The sequence below is a fragment of the Triturus cristatus genome, chromosome 1_2 (genome assembly GCF_964204655.1).
Source record: "Triturus cristatus chromosome 1_2, aTriCri1.1, whole genome shotgun sequence".
NCBI lineage: Eukaryota > Metazoa > Chordata > Amphibia > Caudata > Salamandridae > Triturus > Triturus cristatus.
Window position 1 is genome coordinate 1176662228 of NC_140580.1, and position 22469 is coordinate 1176684696.

The following is a 22469-nucleotide window of genomic DNA, read 5'->3' on the forward strand; positions in this document are numbered from 1 at the left end:
GATGATTGCCCAATGCCACTGCCCAGCCCCAGGCAACCAACTTTTCCTCTTCCAACACCCTTCCCCTGAGAGTTTGGTGGTCCAAGCCTCGTCTTCTAAGGGCGCATTCCCTACTGCTCCCCCAGATAGGGAATCCAAGGAGCTGGACCATCTTGGGAAGAAGATGTTTTCTTCTGCCAGCTTAACGCTGCGGTCAGTGAACACCGCATGCCTCTTGGGACGTTATACCCATACCGTGTGGGATACGGTTGCGCAAGTGCTGCCACAGTGCCCGGAGGAGGCCCGGGCTGTTCTCACCCACGCTTTGGCTGAGGATCAAGACGCAGCTAAGTTCACCTTTTGGTTTGGGCTGGATACTGCCGACTCTGGGCAGAACGGTTTCCACGTCAGTAGCCTTGAGGCACTATGCCTGGTCAAGGACGTCTGGTTTCTCTGGGGATGTCCAATCTACCCTTCTGAACATGCCCTTTGATGGCCGCCGCCTGTTGGTGACAAGGAGCCCACCAAGGATTCTAGGGCTACGGTCAAATCCTTGGGCCTCGCAGCAACCTCTCCGCCTTTTTCTCCTTTCGTAGCTACAGAAGGGGTGCCCCACCACATCTCACCCCATATGGCAATAGGGCGTGCAAGCTACCCAGCCTCTGTGTGGTCTCGGACGTGGGACCCAGTGACGCGAGTCTGGGGGATAATGGGCATGCCCCCTCTGCAGTAGCCTCCAAACCCCCCTAGTCCAACCTTTCAGGGCCACCAGAGGCCAGTGGGCAGCAGGAATCGCCATCACCTCCCCCACTGACAGCTCATAACTTTGGACAGATGGGTTTTGCAGATAGTCTGAAGGAGCTATTCACCCCCCTTCGAGATTGCCCCTCCTCCCATGCCACCAGCATTCCACGGCATGTCGGAGGATCACTTGGTCCTTCTCCGCAAGGAAGTTGTAGCTCTCTTGGCCAAGGGAGCTATTGAAAGGGTCCCTGTGCCAGAAGTAGGTTGCGGTTGTTACTCCCACTACTTTCTGGTACCCAATAAGGAGAAAGACCTGCGTCCTATCTTAGACCTCAGGGCCCTCAACTGCTTACTCCAGAAGGAGAAGTTCAAAGTGCTCACATTGGCGCAGGCCCTTTCTGCCCTTGATCCCGGAGACTGGATGGTGGCGTTGGACTTGCAGGACGCCTATTTCCACATCCCTGTCCTGCCAGTCCACAGGCGTTACCTAAGGTTCATGGTAGGCCACGAGCATTTTCAGTTTACAGTGCTCCCTTTTGGCCTTACCAGTGCCCCTCGGGTATTCATGAAAGTGATGGCAGTGGTTGCAGCTCATATGCACAGATCAGGGGTTCCAGTCTGCCCCTATCTCAGCGACTGGCTGTTGAAGGCGAGCTCACCCCAGGCTCTCGTCTCCTACCTCCAGACTACGGCGGACCTCCTGCACTCGCTGGGGTTCACTATCAACATGCCAAAGTCACACCTCATTCCCTCTCAGAAGCTCCTTTTCATCGGAGCAGTTCTGGATACAGTGGAGTTTCGGGCTGTGAGTCCTGGATATTCGGGCTATGATATCGATGTTTCGGCCTCTATCCCAGATTTCGGTGAGAATTACTCTAAGGCTGCTGGGCCTCATGCATCCTGCTGGTGGATCATGCCAGGGAGCATATGCGGGATCTGCAGTGGGACCTGAAGTTCCAGTGGGCACAGCATCATGGGACTTTTTCCGAGGACGTCCAGATCTCGGAGGGGACTGCACGTCAATTGCAGTGTTGGCTTACGAACCAGGATTGGGTCAACGGCAGATCCCTCTCCCTTCTCCAACCAGAGTTCACAGTGGTGACAGTTGCGTCCCTCCTGGGATGGGGCAGCCACATGGGAGAGGCAGAGATCAGGGGTCTCTGGTCTCTGGCGGAGTCCGGTCTCCACATCAACCTTTTGGAGCTCCGGGCGATCTGTCTTGCACCAAAGGCATTACTTCCTTCTGTCAAAGGGTGAGTAGTGCAGGTGTTCACAGACAACACCACCACCATGTAGTACTGCAACAAACAGGGCGGAGTGCAGGGCTGGACAGGCCATAGCGGGGCACCGGGCGTTTCCCCGGTAGGCTTCTAGGGTGTGGGCCGGTTTTGGGCCCGTGGGGGTCGTTTTTGTTACCGGTGGTCGGCAATATCAGCCCCCTGTAACAAAATCGGCCAAAACCGGCCGTCGCAATCTGTTCGGCTACACTCCCCCTCACCCCAGGGGGGGCCAGCTGAGCAGTGTGCCAGGGCTGGTTTCTGTTCCCAGTCCGGCCATGGCGGGGTGGGGTCGTGGACCCTATGTCAAGAGGCTCTTTGCCTTTGGACATGGCTGGAACATCAGGGCATATCCCTGGTGGTACAACACCTGGAGGTTCCCTGAACTCCGAGGTGGACAAACTCAGCCACCGCTGCTTGATGGATCATAAATGTCATCTTCACTCGAGGTGGTGCAAGGTCTCGGCAGTGGGGAGAATCTTGGTTGGATCTGTTGTGCCACCGAAGAGAACGCGCAATGTCAGCAGTTCTGCACATTGGAGTTTCCAAGGCGGCGCTCGCTGGGCGACGCTTTTCGTCACAAGTGGAATTGTGGCCTCCTATACGCCTTTCCACCTGGACCACTTCTGCCCAGAGTGCTGAAGACGAACAAGCGAGTCTGGGCCCAGGACATTCTTGTGGCTCCGGACTGGGAGCAAAGAGTCTGGTACCTTGAGCTCTTGAGCATGGCCATCGATCATCCGATCAGACTGCCTCTTGGGAGGATCTTCTGTCGCAGCAGCAGGGGACAGTCCTCCACCTGAACCTGTCTAGCCTCCACCTCCATGCGTGGAGATTGAGCGGCAACGGTTGACAGCTTTCGACATTCCTCCCAAAGTCTGTAATGTCATCTTTGCAGCCAGGCGTCCCTCCACTAAAACGGTATACGCCTGTAGATGAAACAAATTTGTGGCATGGTGCACAGCAAAGGCTGTGGATCCCCTTTCTGCCCCTCTTTCAGAGGTTCTGCTCTACATTCTGTCTTCGGCCCAGTAGGGCTCTGCTGTGGGCACTCTTAAAGGCTCCCTTTCGGCCATCTCTGCCTTTCTGCGCCTGCCTGATCATCCTTCTCTTTTCAAGTCTACGATTGTCAATAGATTTCTAAAGGGCATTACTCATCTCTTTCCTCCTTCTCCTTTCATAATGCCCCAGTGGTACTTGATTCTTGTTCTTACTTTCCTTATGTGTGCTCCCTTCGAGCCACTACATAATTGTCCTCTTCGTCTTCTTACCATGAAGACCGCTTTACTGCTAGCCATCACCCCTGCTCGCAGGGTGAGTGTGCTTCAGGCTCTTTCCTCCAAGCCTCCTCTTCTTGCTGTTCATCCGGACAAAGTGGTCTTTCACACTAGGCCCTCTTTTCTTCTCAAAGCGGTGACCTCTTTCCACATAGGTCAGACCATCACATTGCCCACCTTCTTCCTGCCTCTGCATCCTTCCAAAGAGGAGGAGAGACTCCACTATCTGGACCCAAAACGTGAGCTGTCCTTCTGCTTGACCGCACTAAAGATATCCAGGTGGACGATCGACTCTTCGTGGGTTATGTGGGCACCAAAAGAGGTTGGGCTGTGCACAAACGTACCATTTCTCAATGGGTCGTCCTATGCATTAAAATTTGCTGTTCTTTGGCGAAAAAGGAACCTCCAGTAGGACTGCGCTCACATTCTACCAGGGCGACGGCAGCCTCTACTGCTTTGGGACGTGGAGTTCCGGTGATTGACATCTGCCAGGCAGCTAAGTGGGCATCCATGCACACGTTTACAACACATTATTGCCTGGATAGCCAAGTCCGGAGCGACGGCTTTTTTTAGCCGTTCTGTTCTCCAGGACTTTCTGGTATCCACCTCCAGGGTTGGCATTGCTGGGGTATCTATTCTAAGGTAAGGAATCTATAACTAATGGTCTCTTTCAGATGACCTTCGGTAACAATGTATCTGTAAGAGACATTCATTAGTTATAGATTCCTTACCGCCACACCCGTCCTTCCCGTTCTCCAAACTGACTTCTAGGGATAGGGACCCCCTTCCAGGGCCCTATTTTTGTGCACCAGTGGTCAGTGTGTTGCATGGCTCTGCGCTTCTTGCTTGGAAAGTCGTGTCAGAACTGACGTCAACGCACAGGGACGGCATCTAAGTAGACACCGCGACATCATCCAGGGGACCCTGACACCTATGACGGAAGTGGAGTCGACCGACGCCACCTACCGACACGCAGGGGTAATGCCACAGAAAAAACATTTTCTGGATCTAGTCTGACGACAGGGTGTTATTCTAAAGTAAGGAATCTATAACTAATGTATGTCTCTTACAGATACATCGTTACCGAAGGTAAGTAACTTGTTCTTTTGGGATATTGGCGCTGCATGCAGGCAGAGATGCATTGTGGGGAGTTGGTGTTCTGTGCAAGCAGAGAAGCATTGTGGGGAGCAGGTGTTCTGTGCATGCAGAGGTGCATTGTGGGGTGTTGACGCTGTATGTTTACGGAGACATTTTGGGATATTGGTGCTGCATGCAGGCAGAGATGCATTATGGGCAGTTGGCGTTCTGTGCATGCAGAGGTGCATTGTGGGGTCATGGTGTTCTGTGCATGCAGAGGTGCATTGTGAGGTGCTGGTGTTCTGTGCATACAGAGATGCATTGTGGGGAGCTGGTGTTCTGTGCATACAGAGATGCATTGTGGGCAGTTGGCGTTCTGTGCATGCAGAGATGTATTGTGGGGAGCTGGCATTCTGTGCATACAGAGATGCATTGTGGGCAGTTGGCGTTCTGTGCATGCAGAGATGCATTGTGGGGAGCTGGTGTTCTGTGTATGCAGAGGTGCATGGTGCAGGGTGATGCTCCATGCATGCAGAGGTGCATTGTGGAAGTTGATGCTCCGTGCATGCAGAGGTGCATTGTGGAAGTTGATGCTCCGTGCATGCAGAGGTGCATTGTGGAGGGTGATGCTCTGTGCATGCAGAGGTGCATTGTGAAGGGTGATGCTCCGTGCTTGCACATTTACTTTGGGGGATGTGGAAACCACATGCAGCCGTCCCTCTGCGCAAAGTTTGTGGTGTGTATGCCTGTAGCTGGTAAGTCTTGGTTGTAAGTGGGGTCTGCTCACGTGTGTTCATCTGCTCTCCTCGTCTTGACCCATCATGTTCTCGGTTCTGTGTTGTTTGCAGCAACTCTGCCTGGAATGTGGGAGCGGACACTGACCATTGGAAGTGCAGGGAAGACCTTCAGTGCCACCGGATGGAAGGTAAGGGAGCTGACCGGAGCATTCTAGTCCTCACACTGACTCCGGCCCTGTCGTGCCAGTAAGGACTCATGTCCTGACACAGCCTTACAGCCCCAGCAAGACAACTGACACAGCGCGCTCCAGTCCTTATGGTGTTTCAGGGCCCTATCAGAATTTCAGTAAGGGCCCACCTCCTGACACTGCTCCAGTTCTCTATACAGTCAGTAAGGACTCTGACACTGCCTCAGCACCCCTTAGTGTGTGCAAGGAATCAGAGCCTAGCACTACCTCAGCACCTCTCAGTGGTACTAAGGACTCAGAGGCTGACACTACCTCAGTGTCTCTGAGTTTCAGTTATGTCAGAGACTGGCACTGCCTCAGTGCCCCTTAGTGTCAGCAAGGACTCAGAGCCTACATTGCCTCAGCGCCTCTTAGTGTCAGTAAAGGCTTGGAGCCTGACACTGCCTCAACACCCCTTAGTGTGAGCAAGGACTCAGAGCCTACATTGCCTCAGCGCCTCTTAGTGTCAGTAAAGGCTTGGAGCCTGACACTGCCTCAACGCCTCTTAGTGTGAGCAAGGACTCAGAGCCCAGCACTGCCTCAACACCCCTTAGTGTGAGAAAGGACTCAGAGCCTACATTGCCTCAGCGCCCCTTAGTGTGAGCAAGGACTCAGAACCTACATTGCCTCAGCGCCTCTTAGTGTCAGTAAAGGCTTGGAGCCTGACACTGCCTCAGCGCTCCTTAGTCTCAGGAAGGACTTGAAGCATGACACTGCCTCATACCCCTAAATTTCAATAAGGGCTCTGAGCCTGACACTGTCTCAGCACCACCTAGAGTCAGGAAGGGTTTGAAGCATGATACTGCAGTGCCTCTTAGTGTCAGTAAGGGTTCACTGCCCCAGCATCCTTAATGTTGGTAAGAGATCATAACAAATACTGAGGGTCTGACGATCCAAATATACACAACTCTAACACCCTAGACAAATGAAACCTCCAAATTGACTACCGTGAGTGACAAAAGAAAGCTATAATTCCCATCACCCACCAAAGGTGGCTTATCATCATCTGGGAATTCAGGACTGAGCTGAGAAGACCAACCACTCTGATGGTAATGGTGGTCACTCAGTTGTCCCAGTAGTGAAACAAATGGTAGGGTGACGGTTGCAGTGCAAAAATTAAACAAAAAGTGCTATTAAAAATGGCTATCCAGATGCTATAAACTTTATTCTGGCGCTATCGTGATGCCATTGATAAAACCTGTGCGTAAACAGTTCAACAAATAACTGTTAGATCGATGGTCTACATGTTTCGGCAATCTGGACTGTGTGTCCAAGCTCTCATCAGGACCCAAATACGCTACTGCAGTAGCGTATTTGGGTTATTTGTTGAACTGTTTACGCACAGGTTTTATCAATGGCATCACGATAGCGCCAGAATAAAGTTTATAGCATCTGGATAGCCATTTTTAATAGCACTTTTTGTTTAATTTTTGCACTGCAACCGTCACCCTACCATTTGTTTCACTACTGGGACAACTGAGTGACCACCATTACCATCAGAGTGGTTGGTCTTCTCAGCTCAGTCCTGAATTCCCAGATGATGATAAGCCACCTTTGGTGGGTGATGGGAATTATAGCTTTCTTTTGTCACTCACGGTAGTCAATTTGGAGGTTTCATTTGTCTAGGGTGTTAGAGTTGTGTATATTTGGATCGTCAGACCCTCAGTATTTGTTGTAAAACGTATATGGATAAGGGGATTTATGCTGTAGCAGGTCTTTAAACTGTCCCTTGGACCCTCCTCCACTTTCACATTTTGTGAGAAATTCTTTGTATTCGGTAAGAGATCATAGCCTGACACTGTCAGCGCCCATAGTGTCAGTAACGGCTTAGAGCTAACATTACCTCAGTGCCCCTTAGTGTCAGGAAGGTGTAGTCTCCTGACGTTACCTCAGCCAGCGCCCACTCCAGATACCCTATCCAAGCCGGGACACCCTTCTGTCCTCATAGCGCAGACCTCTAGGAGGCCACTAGAGCGGAAGAGGTACGCAGGTTTTAAGCAGCAGCCATTAATGATGGAACAAGATTATTTAATTTACATACAAACCTTAACATGTACACGTAAGCATAGTATGATAGATCAGACAGTATTGCCGAACTGCTTGTTGAGGAGAGCGTTTAGTTTCATGGGACTGGGGGTCGCCACATGTTATACTTTACAGGCAAATGGTCATTGGCGGTATGATAGAATGTTGTTCAGTGAGATCGCTGTGTTCCTATTCGGTGTTGGCCTGAGTGTGGGATCCTTTTGCAGGTCAGTTACTCGGTGGCAGCAGAGGGGACCCACACTTGAGCTGCTTGATCATTAAATCTAAGGTTTCATCTACTGTGACTTCCTATCATCACAACATAAAGTTGACGGGTCACAGGAAATGATACAGGATGTTGTCCCACAGATCCGCTTTTGCCTACAAATCGGTGCTTTAGGCACACGTCTATGGGCGAGTCTCTGTCTAAAGGATGGAAGTGGCCGAGCCTCAAAGAGAAGCGGAGGGCCATCTGGGGATTCAAACAGTTTTTGGCCGGAATTAGGGACAACTTGCAAGCTGTGGTTCAACACATCTGGACAGTCTTTGAAGACAATGTGTGATGGGAATGATTTACCCGCACACTCATCACATCGCATGATCACTTGAAGAAACTACTGCAGCCGTGGGTTTTTGATTATCAGCAGCGGGCCCGAAGGCTTTGACTCAGAGTGCCACGGGAGCATGCCACGAATGGAGCAGACATTGCGCTCACTCGCGGTGGATCCAGCAGTTAAATCCTGACTCTTTTTATGCTGTGAGTGAACGAAATACAATATTGACATTTCATTCTGAACGGTAGCATCAAGAGCCATCAAGTAAGTGTGCTGTCGATACACACGCTTTGCATTAGTCTGCCATCTAGTGTTGGGCTCGGATGATTACAAGTTGTTTTTGTTCCAAGAAGTTTTTCGGAGTCACAAGGCTGTGCGACTCCTCCTCCTGGTAACACTGCACATTTTTATCGACGCCATCTTCAGATTGTTTTTTCCCGCCGACGCGCTCGGACGTGGTATCTCGCGCTCCAGTTTGAGACTCCTTCGGGCTCCCTTCCGGCTGTTTATTCTGATTCACGCCGGACAACAGGACCACCCTCAAGCTCGCCACCCGGAAACACCACCAACTGATCCGCATCGCCAAGAAGACGGCTTTCAAGAACCGACTGGACAACAACGCACACAACTGCAAGGAACTCTTCAACATCGTGAAAGAGCTCTCCAACCCCAACGCCGGAAGCAACGACATCACCCCTTCGCAAGACCTCTGCAACTCCCTCGCCTCCTACTTCCACAACAAGATCGCGGACATACACAACAGCTTCAGCACCCATCCGACCCACGCCACGACCGCAGCAACGCCACCCACCACCACCCTCCGCGCCTGGACCCCGGTCAACACCGAAGACACCGTCCACACGATGAACTCAGGCCACTCCGGATCTCCGACCGACCCCTGCCCTCACCACGTCTTCAACAAAGCCGACGCTGTCATCGCACCCCACCTGCGGGACATCATCAACACCTCATTCGACACCGCCACCTTCCCCGAGAGCTGGAAGCACGCCGAACTCAGCGCTCTACTCAAGAAACCTACAGCAGACCCCACCGAACTCAAGAATTACCGCCCCATCTCTCTACTCCCGTTTCCAGCCAAAGTCATCGAGAAAACCGTCAACAAACAGCTGGCTGCCTTCCTCGAGACGAATGGATCCCTCGACCCATCGCAGTCCGGATTCCGTGCCAACCACAGCACCGAGACCGCCCTCATCGCCGCCACTGACGACATCCGAGCCCTGATGGACAACGGGGAAACAGCGGCCCTCATCCTCCTAGACCTCTCCGCGGCATTCGACACGGTCTGCCACCGCACCCTAGTACAGCGCCTCAGCAACGTCGGAATCCAGGAGAAGGCGCTGGAATGGATCGTCTCCTTTCTCGACGGAAGAACACAAAGAGTCCGCCTACCACCGTACAAGTCAGAGGCCACCGAAGTCATCTGCGGCGTCCCTCAGGGATCCTCACTGAGCCCGACTCTCTTCAACGTCTACATGAGCCCCCTCGCGGCCATCGCACGCCAACACAACCTCAACATAATCTCCTACGCCGACGACACCCAGCTGATCCTCTCCCTGACCAACGACGACCCCGCCGCCGCCAGAGCCAACCTGCACGAAGGGATGAGAGAGGTAGCCGAGTGGATGACGACGAGCCGCCTGAAGCTGAACTCAGATAAGACGGAGGTCCTCATCCCGGGCTCCTCGCCCTCCGCCTGGGACGACTCCTGGTGGCCCCCCGCCCTGGGCACCGCACCCAAACCGACAGACCACGCACGCAACCTGGGTTTCATCCTGGACTCCTCCCTCTCCATGACCAGGCAAGTCAACGCCGTCTCCTCATCGTGCTTCAACATCCTGCGCATGCTTCGGAAGATCTTCTGGTGGATCCCCACAGAGACCAGGAAGACCGTCACCCAGGCCCTCGTCACCAGCCGACTGGACTACGGCAACGCACTCTACGCCGGAACCACCGCCAAGATCCAGAAGAGACTCCAGCGCATCCAGAACGCCTCAGCCAGACTCATCCTCGACATCCCACGTCACAGCCACATCTCCGGACATCTAAGAGACCTGCACTGGCTCCCGGTCAACAAGAGAATCACCTTCCGCCTCCTTACCCACGCACACAAAGCTCTCCACGACCAAGGCCCGAGCTACCTCAACAACCGAATCAACTTCTACGCTCCCAAACGCCACCTCCGATCCGCCAGCCACGCCCTCGCCACCGTCCCACGCATCCGCAGAACCACTGCTGGAGGAAGGTCCTTCTCCTACCTGGCCGCCAAGACCTGGAACTCCCTCCCGGCCGACCTGCGCCTGACCCAAGACCACCTCTCCTTCAGGAAGAAGCTCAAGACCTGGCTGTTCGAGCAGTAGCGGCACCCCCCCCCCCCCCCCCCACCCCCCCCCCAAGCGCCTCGAGACCCTACGGGTAGGTATATAGTGCGCTCTATAAATTTCTTTGATTGATTGATTTGATTGATTCAAAGGTATTGTCTCGACTGGACTCCCTCGCGTCCCATACACCCTCTCCACAGCGGGTCTTCGGCTCGCCTCCTCGGCTCACGGGCCAAGCCCAGCCAGGCAAAGACGTCCCCATTTCCAAAGCTCTCGGAGAATGACGCGGCAGTGGAAAGCACACTGTTCCGTTTCCGTCCGAAGTGACACTTGAAATACCCTCACGTCGACCAACATCCCGTTTGTAACTTATGCCTCTCGCCCGAGCATCAAGTAGATACCTGTGAGGCCGGCAAATCCTTTTGGCCCAAAAAGACCCATCAGGATCGACATGCAAGATAACAGGAAATGCAGCATAAACAAGCAGACCATGTCCCAGACTTCCGGTCTACAAGAAGAGGAAGAAGACGCTTCAGCGGCACAAGAGGAATCGCTCTCCATCCATGATTTTGAGTCTCAGTCCAAAGATGACTCGAGCATTCTTCAGCCAGCACAGAAGCCACAGACATTGAGTACCTCTGTCCCTGATCCTTAGCCGAAAACATCGGTTTCAACCGAAATATCTGCTCACGGGCCGTCACTGCTGATAAGCCAAGGCGCACCCCAAAAATATGACTTCGAAGCACGGTCTGGCTCAGCTCCAAAGGTTAGGCCTACAGCAGGGGGCTTCCCCCTCTTCGATATCGGAGGTCATAACACCTCAATTCGGTCTCGGCACCAAAACAGATACTACATATTTCAAAACTGAACATTCCTTTGTCGAAAGCAAAGCTTCCGACACCGAACTGCTTCGTTTTTGGTCCGAAATTTCCTCCAGAGCCAATTCTCGAGCAATTTCAGCAAAAGCTTGACCTGAAACAAAACACTGCAAATTCAGCCTAGAACTAAGAAAATAATGATACACCCACCTCCAAAAAAAGAATCCAAGCTCATCGATGTGAAGAGTTGCGGCACAAGCAGCTAATCATTGGCGTATAGCCAGTAGCCAAGCTTTATTAGCAAGGTATGACCAGGCCCACTGGGACGAAATGGAGGGGCTCCTCCAACATGTCCCTGAAGAGCACAGAAAAAGGGGTCAAGAACTAGTGAATGAAGGTGAACTTGTTACTAACAGTTCTATTCCGTGTGCTCTAGATGCAGCTTACACTGCTGCTGGGGATATTAACACCAGTATCCTGTGACGCAGGCACGCATGGCTAAGGGTGCCCGGATTTAAGCCAGAAGTACAGCGGGCCATATTAAATCTCCTGTTTGATAAAGAACATCTTTTTGGCCCTCAGGTATACACAGCCCTTGGAAAAAAATAAAGGAAACCGAGGTAGCAAAATCTATGGGAGCTCTACAAACTAACACCTACCGTGGTGCTTTTCGTAGGCTCAATTATAAGCAAGGTGCCCAAACACAGCCACCGCAGATACCTCTGGGTCACACTCACAATACAAAAATCAGGGACAAACCTCTACATCTAGAACTTTCTACAGAGACTCTTATAGAGGAAACAATTTTAAAGGAAGAGGAAACAAAACTGTTCCTCAAATGCCAACAACAAGCAATGACTTCCTTACCATTTCCCCAGACCATCTAACCCCTGTCGTGCGTCGCCTTCAACAGTTTGTCAACAATTGGAAATCGATCACAACAGACCAATGGGTCTTGGATATTATGCAACACGGTTATTGTCTGGAGCTCATAACAACTCCTAATATTCCACCTCGCAAACACAAACTATCTGCACAACATCAAATCCTTCTACAAAAAGAGATCACAGCTCTATTACAAACAGGAAACACAAGGAGATCGTGGACGGAGCGCTGAAACTTTTCAGACACTTAATTCAGCATTCCGTTCATCTGTTCTTTTTGCATTTGTCGCCCTAAGTAGGAAGGGTATGCCCAAACGTGGGTCCCATGCTCGCTACACCAACAGATTCAAGCTAGGCTGGCTGATGAGGGGTGTTACCCCGAAACCGGTCACAGGATGCTTGTTACTGGTCCAGGGAGGACGTGGCCTGGCAGTTCGGGCTGGACTGTTCCCATGGGGAGCAGGGTCAAGACTGATTTGAATATGGTTGGGTCTAAACTGGAATGGCGTGGCGTGCAGATGTATGATAGATTTAACCCAGATCTGTGATTGGGGATTAATGTTTTATTAATTCAGCATTCCATCCTTCATCTGCTATTGTTGCATTTGTATGCCCAGACGTGGGTCCCATGCTCGCTACGCCATCAGATTAAAGCTAGCCTGGCTGATAAGGGGTGTTTACTCAAAACCGGTCCCAGGATGCTTGTGTCTGATCCAGGGAGGACCTGGCCTGGCAGTACAGGCTGGACTGTTTCCATGGGTAACAGGTTCAAGACTAAATTGCATATGGCTGGGTCTAATCTGGAATGGTGTTGTGTTAAAAAAAACAATGGATTTAACCCAGATCTTTTACTGGAGGTTAATGTTTGTTTAATTCAGCATTCCATACACCATCTGTTCTTTTTGCATTTGTCTCTCTAAGCGGGAAGGGTATTCCCAAACGTGGGTCCCATGCTCGCTACGCCACCAGATTAAAGCTATTCTGGCTGATGAGGGGTGTTTACTCAAAACCGGTCCCGGGATGCTTGTGTCTGATCCAGGAAGGATCTGGTCGGCCTGACTAAGTTGTATGGGAAGCAACACCACATTAGAGCAAGTGCTGGTATACATTGCTTTTAGAATTGAATATCTGCAATCTATGTATGAGAGTACCGTAAGAGGGCAGCAAGATTGGACCAGAGAAACTGAGGGGTTTCGAGTATTTCAAACGAGTTGTTCCAAACAGAGAAATTATAGCTTCTCATAAATGACGTGATCAAGAGACCAGATATTTCCAAGTGTCCATCCTGTAAGTTTCAACACTGTGGCATTCTAGAAAGAGAAGTTAAAAAAATTTATTTTATATTTTTGACAATAGAGAATTATACCCACCATTGCATTATTTTCCACACCCCTGGTAAAAAAGCCCGGTTTCATGTCAAGTGTCATATATTTTAAGTTACTACAAATATGGTAAAGATAAATTCTGAAGGCAGGACCTTTGCAACAATCTCTCTCAATTCTTCAGCAACAAAATCATCGCCATTTACAGCAACTGAAGCCCACAACCGAACCCGATGGACCTCACCAAACCGATCCTGATCTTATCCAAAGAACCAATGCTAGCCGCATGTCCCATCATTACCCCAGAAGAAATGCCGCCACCATGATGTCCACCCACTCAGGGGCCCTATCGGACCCTGGCTCCCACCACGACTACTCCAGAGGACTGCAGCCCATCAGCACTATGTACGCAACCATTCTGAAAACTTTCCCAGAAGCTTCAAACGATCACCAACTGCAGACCAGTCTCCCTGCTGTCATTCCCAGCCAAGGTCTTACAGATAATCATCAACAGACACCTCCTCTAATACCTTAACAACCACCAACTATTTGACACCACTCACTCTATTTTCAGACCCAACCACAGCACAAAAACTGCCCTAATCTCTACCATGGATTACATCTGAATGGCTCAGGACAGAATAGACATGTCGCCCTCATCTTCCTGGGCCTCTCGGCAGCATTTGGCGCAGTCTACCACCCCATGCCCATTCAACACCTACACGACATCAGAATCCAAGGACACACATTCCGATGGATCTGCTCCTTCCTGACTGAAGGGACCCAGTCAGTCAGCCTGGCACACGCACCTCGGATTCCTGCAACCTTTTCTGTGGAGTTCGGCAAAGATCCTACCTGAGCCCGACCCTGTTCAATACATACATGATCTCTCTAGCCAGCATTATCCGCTCTCACAAGCTCAACGTCCTCTCGTATGCCAATGAGACGCAACTCATTCTCTCCCTCATGGACAAGACGCCCAGTACCCGGACCAAGTTCAGCTCTTGCAGGACTGAAATTGTTCAACAAAGAGAAGGAGAGTAAAAGGTGGGCTATTTTTATAGAGGTCCTACACATAAGCCCTAAGTAGCGGTATCAACGAGAGGTGTGTAGTTCCTACAGGGTGAAAAGTCGAAGGGGAATAAAGTTTTCCGATACCAGACTTTCACCTAGTGAATGTAAGTGCACAAGGGAAGGGGATCCCTTAAGGGTGGAACTGAAACCCTCACACACCCAGCAAGCTAGGTGTCATGCTTCATCATCTGGGTTTTGCTCCTCGTCGGGTCGGCGGTGCAATACCCGACGGGCACCCATACAGGGGCTCTTTATCGGAGATCTTTTGTTCCCTGCCGTATGGTGCATGCGTGTGAGGGCCCGGAAGTGTAGATGTAAGTGAATTAAAAAGGTTGGTTAATCTGAAATGTAACTTTATTGGCTCAGTCAACCACCTTGTTAAAAAGGGGTGAGTGGCGTCAAAGCTATATTTGCTCACAAAGGAGGAGTGGCTAGCTACGCTCTACTCTTCTGGTCAACATGTTTCGCGCCCAGTCGGTCAGAGGGATCTCATGGCGCTTCGTCAGGACCTATAATGCTAAAGTGAAGTGTGCTGAAAACTATCTACAGTGTGGTGTGAAAACAAGGGTGAAAAATAGTTTGTTAGTCAACCCTTAATAGGTGCCCCTACCTTATGTATTGTTTATAAAAGGGGTCACCAATTCTTTTTATAAAAACCTCATCATCAGGTGCATGGCGCGTCAACAGGGGGAGAAACACATTCGTTCCTTGGCAAGATTCCCCTGGAGGTAAGTAAACCTGCCCGCGTCGCCGAACCCGGAAGCTGGACGTGACATCATCACACGTGACCTGGACTGAAATTGACCACTGGATGAAGACCAACTCTCTAAAGCTGAACACCGACAAGACCGAAAGACAGAAGAGCACATAACTGTGTGACTCCACCTGGTGGCCAACAGAGTAAGAACTGACATCCACCCCTACCACTTATGACAAGAACCTCGGATCTTCATCGACAACAAACTCTACATGAGTGCCCAAGTCAACATCAACACTGCCTCGTTCTTCCCTACCCGGAAGATGCTGAGTTAGATTTTCAAAGGACTCCCAGTCAGCACCGTCACTTGTGCTGTTCACAAGCAAACTGGACTACGGGAACGCCCTCTATGCCAGGAACAACAAGAAACTCGAGAGAAGGTTGAACTCGTCAGCCAGAATCATTCTCAACTTCCCACAACACACTTTCATCACACCACACCGGGAGGAGCTCCACTGGATCCCCATTCACAAACGAGCTCAATTCAAACTCTCACCCACACTTTCAAGGCACGACATAACACCTGCCCAGAATACCCGAACAATCGCATCTGCTTTCACAAACCTTCCAGACACCTCTGCTCGTCCGGACTATAGATTTACACAAACTCCACGCATACGGAAAACCAGCCTTCTCTTACATCGCTCCTAAAGCATGGAACCACCTGCTGCTACACATAAGAGCATCCTCGCTTCTTGAATTCCACAAGAAGCTGAAGACCTGGCTTTTCGAGTAGTCGCAGTAGGCTCTAGGTGTGCCTAGACCCTCATCTGCTCAGAGCTAGGTTACCCTCCCTGGCGATAGTGCGCTCTACAAATCTGTATAACATAATCATATGGTCTCCTATATTGATGTAATTTCCGTTGTGGTAAGAGAGAAAATGGATTGTTCAGGAAATTAATAAATATTGCATTTCTTTTAGAAAAAGAAAATTGCCCAAAAACATCAGTATATCAAATAGGTCGTCCAATGAATTTATAGTTTTGTTAGCCGTCCAGCGTTGTTCCAACTGGTTCTAAGGATACCTTCACAGGCTGGAGTCTGATTCAGTTTATAAAATTGTATTCTGGTCCTGTTCTCGGTTAGGTATCTATGTCTTATTCGTTGACCTGTCGGTGTGTGATTTTAGTGCACAAGGGACCAGAGGGCTTTGTTATTTGTTTGCACATGGGAAGGGGCTCTCAGAACTTTGTTATTGTTTGCACATCTTCCGAGTGAGCAGGCAAGCTCCCGCCCTGGGAGAGGGGATTCTATAACTGTATTTAGTTTGCACATCTTCCGAGTGAGCAGGCAAGCTACGGCCTGGGAGAGGGGATTCTATAACTGTCACATCTTCCGAGTGAGCAGGCAAGCTCCCAGCCTGGGAGAGGGGATTCTATAACTGTATTTAGTTTGCACATCTTCCGAGTGAGCAGGCAAGCTACGGCCTGGGAGAGGGGATTCTATAACTGTCACATCTTCCGAGTGAGCAGGGAAGCTACGGCCTGGGAGAGGGGATTCTATAACTGTATTTGGTTTGCACATCTTCCGAGTGAGCAGGCAAGCTCAAAGCCTGGGAGAGGGGATTCTATAACTGTCACATCTTCCGAGTGAGCAGGCAAGCTCCCGGCCTGGGAGAGGGGATTCTATAACTGTATTTGGTTTGCACATCTTCCGAGTGAGCAGGCAAGCTCACAGCCTGGGAGAGGGGATTCTATAGCTGTATTTGGTTTGCACATCTTCTGAGTGAGCAGGGAAGCTCACAGCCTGGGAGAGGGGATTCTATAGCTGTATTTGGTTTGCACATCTTCTGAGTGTGCAGGCAAGCTCCCGGCCCGGGAGAGGGGATTCTATAACTGTCACATCTTCTGAGTGAGCAGGGAAGCTCACAGCCTGGGAGAGGGGATTCTATAACTGTGACATCTTCCGAGTGAGCAGGGAAGCTACGGCCTGGGAGAGGGGATTCTATAACTGTATTTGGTTTGCACATCTTCCGAGTGAGCAGGCAAGCTCCCAGCCCGGGAGAGGGGATTCTATAACTGTATTTGGTTTGCACATCTTCCGAGTGAGCAGGCAAGCTACGGCCTGGGGGAGGGGATTCTATAACTGTCACATCTTCCGAGTGAGCAGGCAAGCTCCCAGCCCGGGAGAGGGGATTCTATAACTGTATTTGGTTTGCACATCTTCCGAGTGAGCAGGCAAGCTACGGCCTGGGGAGGGGATTCTATAACTGTCACATCTTCCGAGTGAGCAGGCAAGCTACGGCCTGGGGAGGGGATTCTATAACTGTCACATCTTCCGAGTGAGCAGGCAAGCTCCCGGCCTGGGGAGGGGATTCTATAACTGTCACATCTTCTGAGTGAGCAGGCAAGTTCACAACCTGGGGGAGGGGATTCTGTAACTTTATTATTTGTTTGCACATTTACTAAGTGAACAGACAAATTCAAGCCTGGTAGAGGGGGATCTACAAACTTTATTATTTGGTTGCACATTTTGTAGGTGAACAGACAAACTGAAGCCTGGGAGAAGGGGATCAACAAACTTTATTATTTGTTTGCACACTTTCTAAGTGAGGAGACACGCTCATAGCCTAGGGAAGGGATTTCATAACGTTGTTATGAGTTGACTAGAATGATCCCTCCCACCCTCTACTGATGGTCAAGACCACTCTTCCAGGGTCAGTGCTACACTGTGGCCCCCATGCATGCAGTTTCAGATGTGGACATCAGATCTTCAGTGCATACCGTCACCTGTCGGCCCTCCTCCTTTGCTTGGATAATAATGCAGACTTCATTCTAGAAAAAGGGCCCTGCCTAAAGAAACATTGACTAGAAGAACCTGGCTAATCTGACATTGCCCCTCTCTCTCGCTCACTAGGACTGACCTTCTGATGTCAGTGTTTGTGACTGAGAGCTGACCTCACTGTCTGACCGCGATTAAAGGCTGACATTACAGTGTCACTGCTTGTGATTGAGGGCTGACCTCACGGTGGGACTGTCTGTGACTGAGGGCTGACCTCACAGTGTCACTGTTTGTGATTGAGGGCTGACCTCACGGTGGGACTGTCTGTGACTGAGGGCTGACCTCACAGTGTCACTGTTTGTGATTGAGGGCTGACCTCACAGTGTCGCTGTCTGTGATTGAGGGCTGACCTCAAAGTGTTGCTGTCTGGGACTGAGGGCTGACCTCACAGGGTCACTGTCTGTGACTGAGGGCTGACCTCACAGTGTCGCTGGTTGTGATTGAGGGCTGACCTCACAGTGTCGCTGTCTGTGATTGAGGGCTGACCTCACAGTGTCGCTGTCTGTGATTGAGGGCTGACCTCACAGTGTCGCTGTTTGTGACTGAGGGCTGACCTCACAGCGTCACTGTTTGTGATTGAGGGCTGACCTCACAGTGTCACTGTTTGTGATTGAGGGCTGACCTCACAGTGTCGCTGTCTGTGATTGAGGGCTGACCTCACAGTGTCACTGTTTGTGATTGAGGGCTGACCTCACAGTGTCGCTGCTTGTGATTGAGGGCTGACCTCACAGTGTCGCTGTCTGTGATTGAGGGCTGACCTCACAGTGTCGCTGCTTGTGATTGAGAGCTGACCTCAAAGTGTTGCTGTCTGGGACTGAGGGCTGACCTCACAGGGTCACTGTCTGTGATTGAGGGCTGACTTCACAGCGTCACTGTTTGTGATTGAAAGCTGAACTCACGGTGTCGCTGTTTGTGACTGAGGGCTGACCTCGCAGCGTCACTGTTTGTGATTCAGGACTCACCTCACAGTGTCACTTTCTGTGATTGAGGGCTGACCTCGCAGCATCACTGTTTGTGTTTGAGGGCTGACCTCACGTTGTTGCTGTTTGTGATTGAGGGCTGACCTAACAGCATCACTGTTCGTGATTGAGTGCTGACCTCACTGTGTCATTGTTTTTGAGGGCTGACCTCACAGCGTCACTGTTTGTGATTGCGGGCTCACCTCACAATGTTACTGTTTGCGATTGAGGGCTGAAGTCAGTGTTGCTGTTTTTGATTGAGGGCTGACCTCCCAGTGTCACTGCTTGTGAAATAGAGTGTTGCTTCCAGTGTGGCTGTCTGTGATTGGGGGTTGACCTCAGGGTCGTTGTCTGTGGTTGAGGGCTGACTTCACAGTGACACTGTTTGTGATTGAGGGCTGACCTCAGTGTCACTGTCTGTGATTGAGGCCTAACCTCACAGCATCACTGTTTGTGATTAAGAGCTGACCTCACAGTGTCGCTGTTTGTAATTGAGGGCTAACCTCACAGTGTCGCTGTTTGTGGTTGAGGGCTGACCTCACAGTGTCGCTGTTTGTGGTTGAGGGCTGACCTCACAGTGTCGCTGTCTGTGATTGAGGGCTGACTTCACAGTGCCGCTGTCTGTGATTGAGGGGTTTAGCTTCTGACTCTCTTGTTCTGCCGCCTATGTTTGTTTTTGGTTGAATGTCCATTTGACTGATCCCCGGGAGAATGTTTTGTTTCTCATCTCTCCCTGTTTTTCCTCAGGTTGGCTGGGTGATTGGTCCTGATCACCTCCTCACGCACCTAAGAACTGTCCATCAGAATTCCATATATCACTGTCCTACGGCAGCACAGGTAAGCTTCAGCAACTCTTCAATAATTTGTCGGGGAAAAGTCCCATAAGAGGGACACTTGGAGTATGGCTGAAAGATGTACCTTAGGAGAAACCTCTGGGCATCAGCAGCAGTGAGGGAGGAGTTCTTCCTGGGCACCTATGGGTGATGGAAGAGCTCAAGGACACCACTACGGAGCACCTGTAGATGACGGGGACACAGTGAGGACCCCTCCAGAGCAGCCTGGGGGTGATGGATGATGTTAGGAGTTGATGGAGGATGTTAGAGGAAGACCCTCCATCATACCCAGAGGTGATGAATGATAGTAGGCAGGCCTCCGAAGTTCCTGTTGTTGATGGAAGAACCTTCCAGTGTACCGGGGGCAATGGAGGATATCTGGGAGACCCATCTGAAGTACCTGGAGGTCATGGGGGCACAGTGAGGACCCCTCCAGATCAACACGGGTTGATGGATATGGTGAGACCATACCATCATACCTGGTGGGGACAGAGGGTATAATGGAAATCCTTCCTGAACACCTGGAGGCGAAGGGCCATGGAGATGCTTCCAAAGCCTAGTTGAGTGTGGGGGGCCCTGTGAGATGGACTTTCCTAAGACCTCCTAGAAGCCAATGAAGGGAAGGGTGTGAGGCTTCTAAGCATCAGGAGACAGGCCCAAGGCTTGGATCTTGAAGGGGGTGCTGCAGCTGGACCGCCGCCTCCCTCCATATGATCTACTTGAGGAGTGACCTTTGTGCCAGTTATCTCATCGCCTAATGTAGGCCGTATTTCACAAGCGCTTCATAGAGTTCACCACATTTCCCTTCATAATCAGCATTCCAAGGTAATGCCACCCACTACTTATGTTTGTGACCTTTCTTCCCACTTCCAATGAATGGATGTAGCAACATCAGGCCGCACTCGGACACTGTCTCCAGCATGGGCTCTTCTTTTTACAAATCATTTTAGAGGTAGCTTCATGCGCAAGGGATTTTCTGAGCTGTAGACAAGGCCCCTGAATATTTTTGACCACGACATGCCTCTGTGTGTAGTGTATCTATCAGGGCAGCGAATACTCTCACGTAAAGCAGTGTCACTGACTTTTCTCCGGTGCTGCTGGGGGCGTCAGTGGGTGGATCTGTTTGCTTTAGACACAAGTTGTGCCCTGGATTGGCAGGAATCCCCTCTACCAAGGGGGCGTGATCCTTTTGGATTGGATGTCCTGCCTGCACCTCTTCCTCCTGTCCCAAGAGTCTTCCCCAGGTTTAGCTACAGCTTGGGATACTGAGTGACACTGGTCTCTGCTCTTTGGTTCACAGACATGGTGAAATCCCTTCTCCTGTCTCAGCACAGGGGCTTTGTCCTTCTCCCTTCATCTAAATCTCACAGGTTACTCTCCTGGAACCAATGGAGGTCCATTTTCATATGGACAATCGCACGATAATCTGGATATTACTGAGGCTGGCAGGAAGAACGCTGATGGGGCTCATTACAAGAGCAGGTGGCTGGCAAGGAGCACATGCCCACTTTTGTGCACTTTTGGCTGTTATATTTCTTTTGTTTCCCAAAGGACCCTTTTGCCTGTTGAAGATGAGACTACAGATTGGTTTGTAATGTCCACTCCTCAAGACATCTCAGCAGGGCATCACCAGCACGCTTGGTGAATATATTTATTCATTTAGGCACCCATTCTGTAGGGTACTTCGGTCCGGTCCTCACTATCCTGGCTCATCAGCCCCGTTCCGTAGAGTCCTTCGGTCCGGTCCTCACTATCCCGGCTCATGAGCCCCATTGTGTAGGGTTCTTCGGTCCGGTCCTCACTATCCCGGCTCATCAGCCCCGTTCCGTAGAGTCCTTCGGTCCGGTCCTCACTATCCCGGCTCATCGGCCCGTTCTGTAGGGTCCTTCGGTCCGGTCCTCACTATCCCGGTTCATCAACCCCGTTCTGTAGGGTCCTTCGGTCCGGTCCTCACTATTCTGGCTCATGAGCCGCGTTCCATAGGGTCCTTTGGTCCAGTCCTCACTATCCCGGCTCATGAGCCCCGTTCCGTAGGGTCCTCCGGTCCGGTCCTCCCTATTTTGGCTCATGAGCCCGGTTCCGTAGGGCTATTCGGTCCGGTCCTCACTATCCCGCTCATGAGCCACGTTCCATAGGGTCCTTTGGTCCGGACCTCACCATCCTGGCTCATCAGCCCCGTTCTGTAGGGTCCTTCGCTCCGGCCTCACTATCCTGGCTCATCAGCCCCGTTCCGTAGGATCCTCCGGTCCGGTCCGCCCTATTTTGGCTCATGAGCCCCGTTCTGTAGGGTCCTTCGGTCCGGCCCTCTCTATCCCAGCTCATGAGCCCCATTCTGTAGGGTCCTTCGGTCCGGTCCTCACTATCCCTGCTCATAAGCCCCGTTCCGTAGGGCTATTCGGTCCAGTCCTCACAATCCCGGCACATTAGCTCCGTTCAGTAGGGTCCTTCGGTCCAGTCCTCACTATCCCGCTCATGAGCCCCGTTCCATAGGGTCCTTTGGTCCGGTCCTCACCATCCCGGCTCATCAGCCCCGTTCTGTAGGGTCCTTCGGTCCGGCCTCACAATACTGGCTCATCAGCCCCGTTCTGTAGGGTCCTCCGGTCCGGTCCACACTATCCCGGCTGTCCGGTCCGGTCCTCACTATCCTGGCTCATAAGCCCCGCTCTTTAGGGTCCTCCGGCCCAGTCCTCACTATCCCGGTTCATCAACCCCGTTCTGTAGGGTCCTTCGGTCCGGTCCTCACTATTCTGGCTCATAAGCCCCGTTCCGTAGGGTCCTTCAATCCGGTCCTCACTATCCCTGCTC

General features: G+C 51.3%; 1 protein-coding gene across 8 annotated transcripts in view; it reads left to right on the forward strand.

The window, feature by feature from the left end:
* Positions 1–22469, forward strand: part of KYAT1 (kynurenine aminotransferase 1) — a 412259-nt gene that overhangs the window by 297721 nt on the left and 92069 nt on the right. For all 8 annotated transcript variants that reach the window (XR_014965464.1, XM_085614045.1, XM_085614051.1 and 5 more), the window contains 2 exons: positions 5203–5279; positions 19579–19668. Coding sequence is in view for 7 of the 8 variants with exons in the window: in XM_085614045.1 (XP_085470171.1) it covers positions 5203–5279; positions 19579–19668 (167 nt within the window). In the remaining variant the exon portion in view is untranslated. The remainder of the gene's footprint in view (positions 1–5202; positions 5280–19578; positions 19669–22469) is intronic.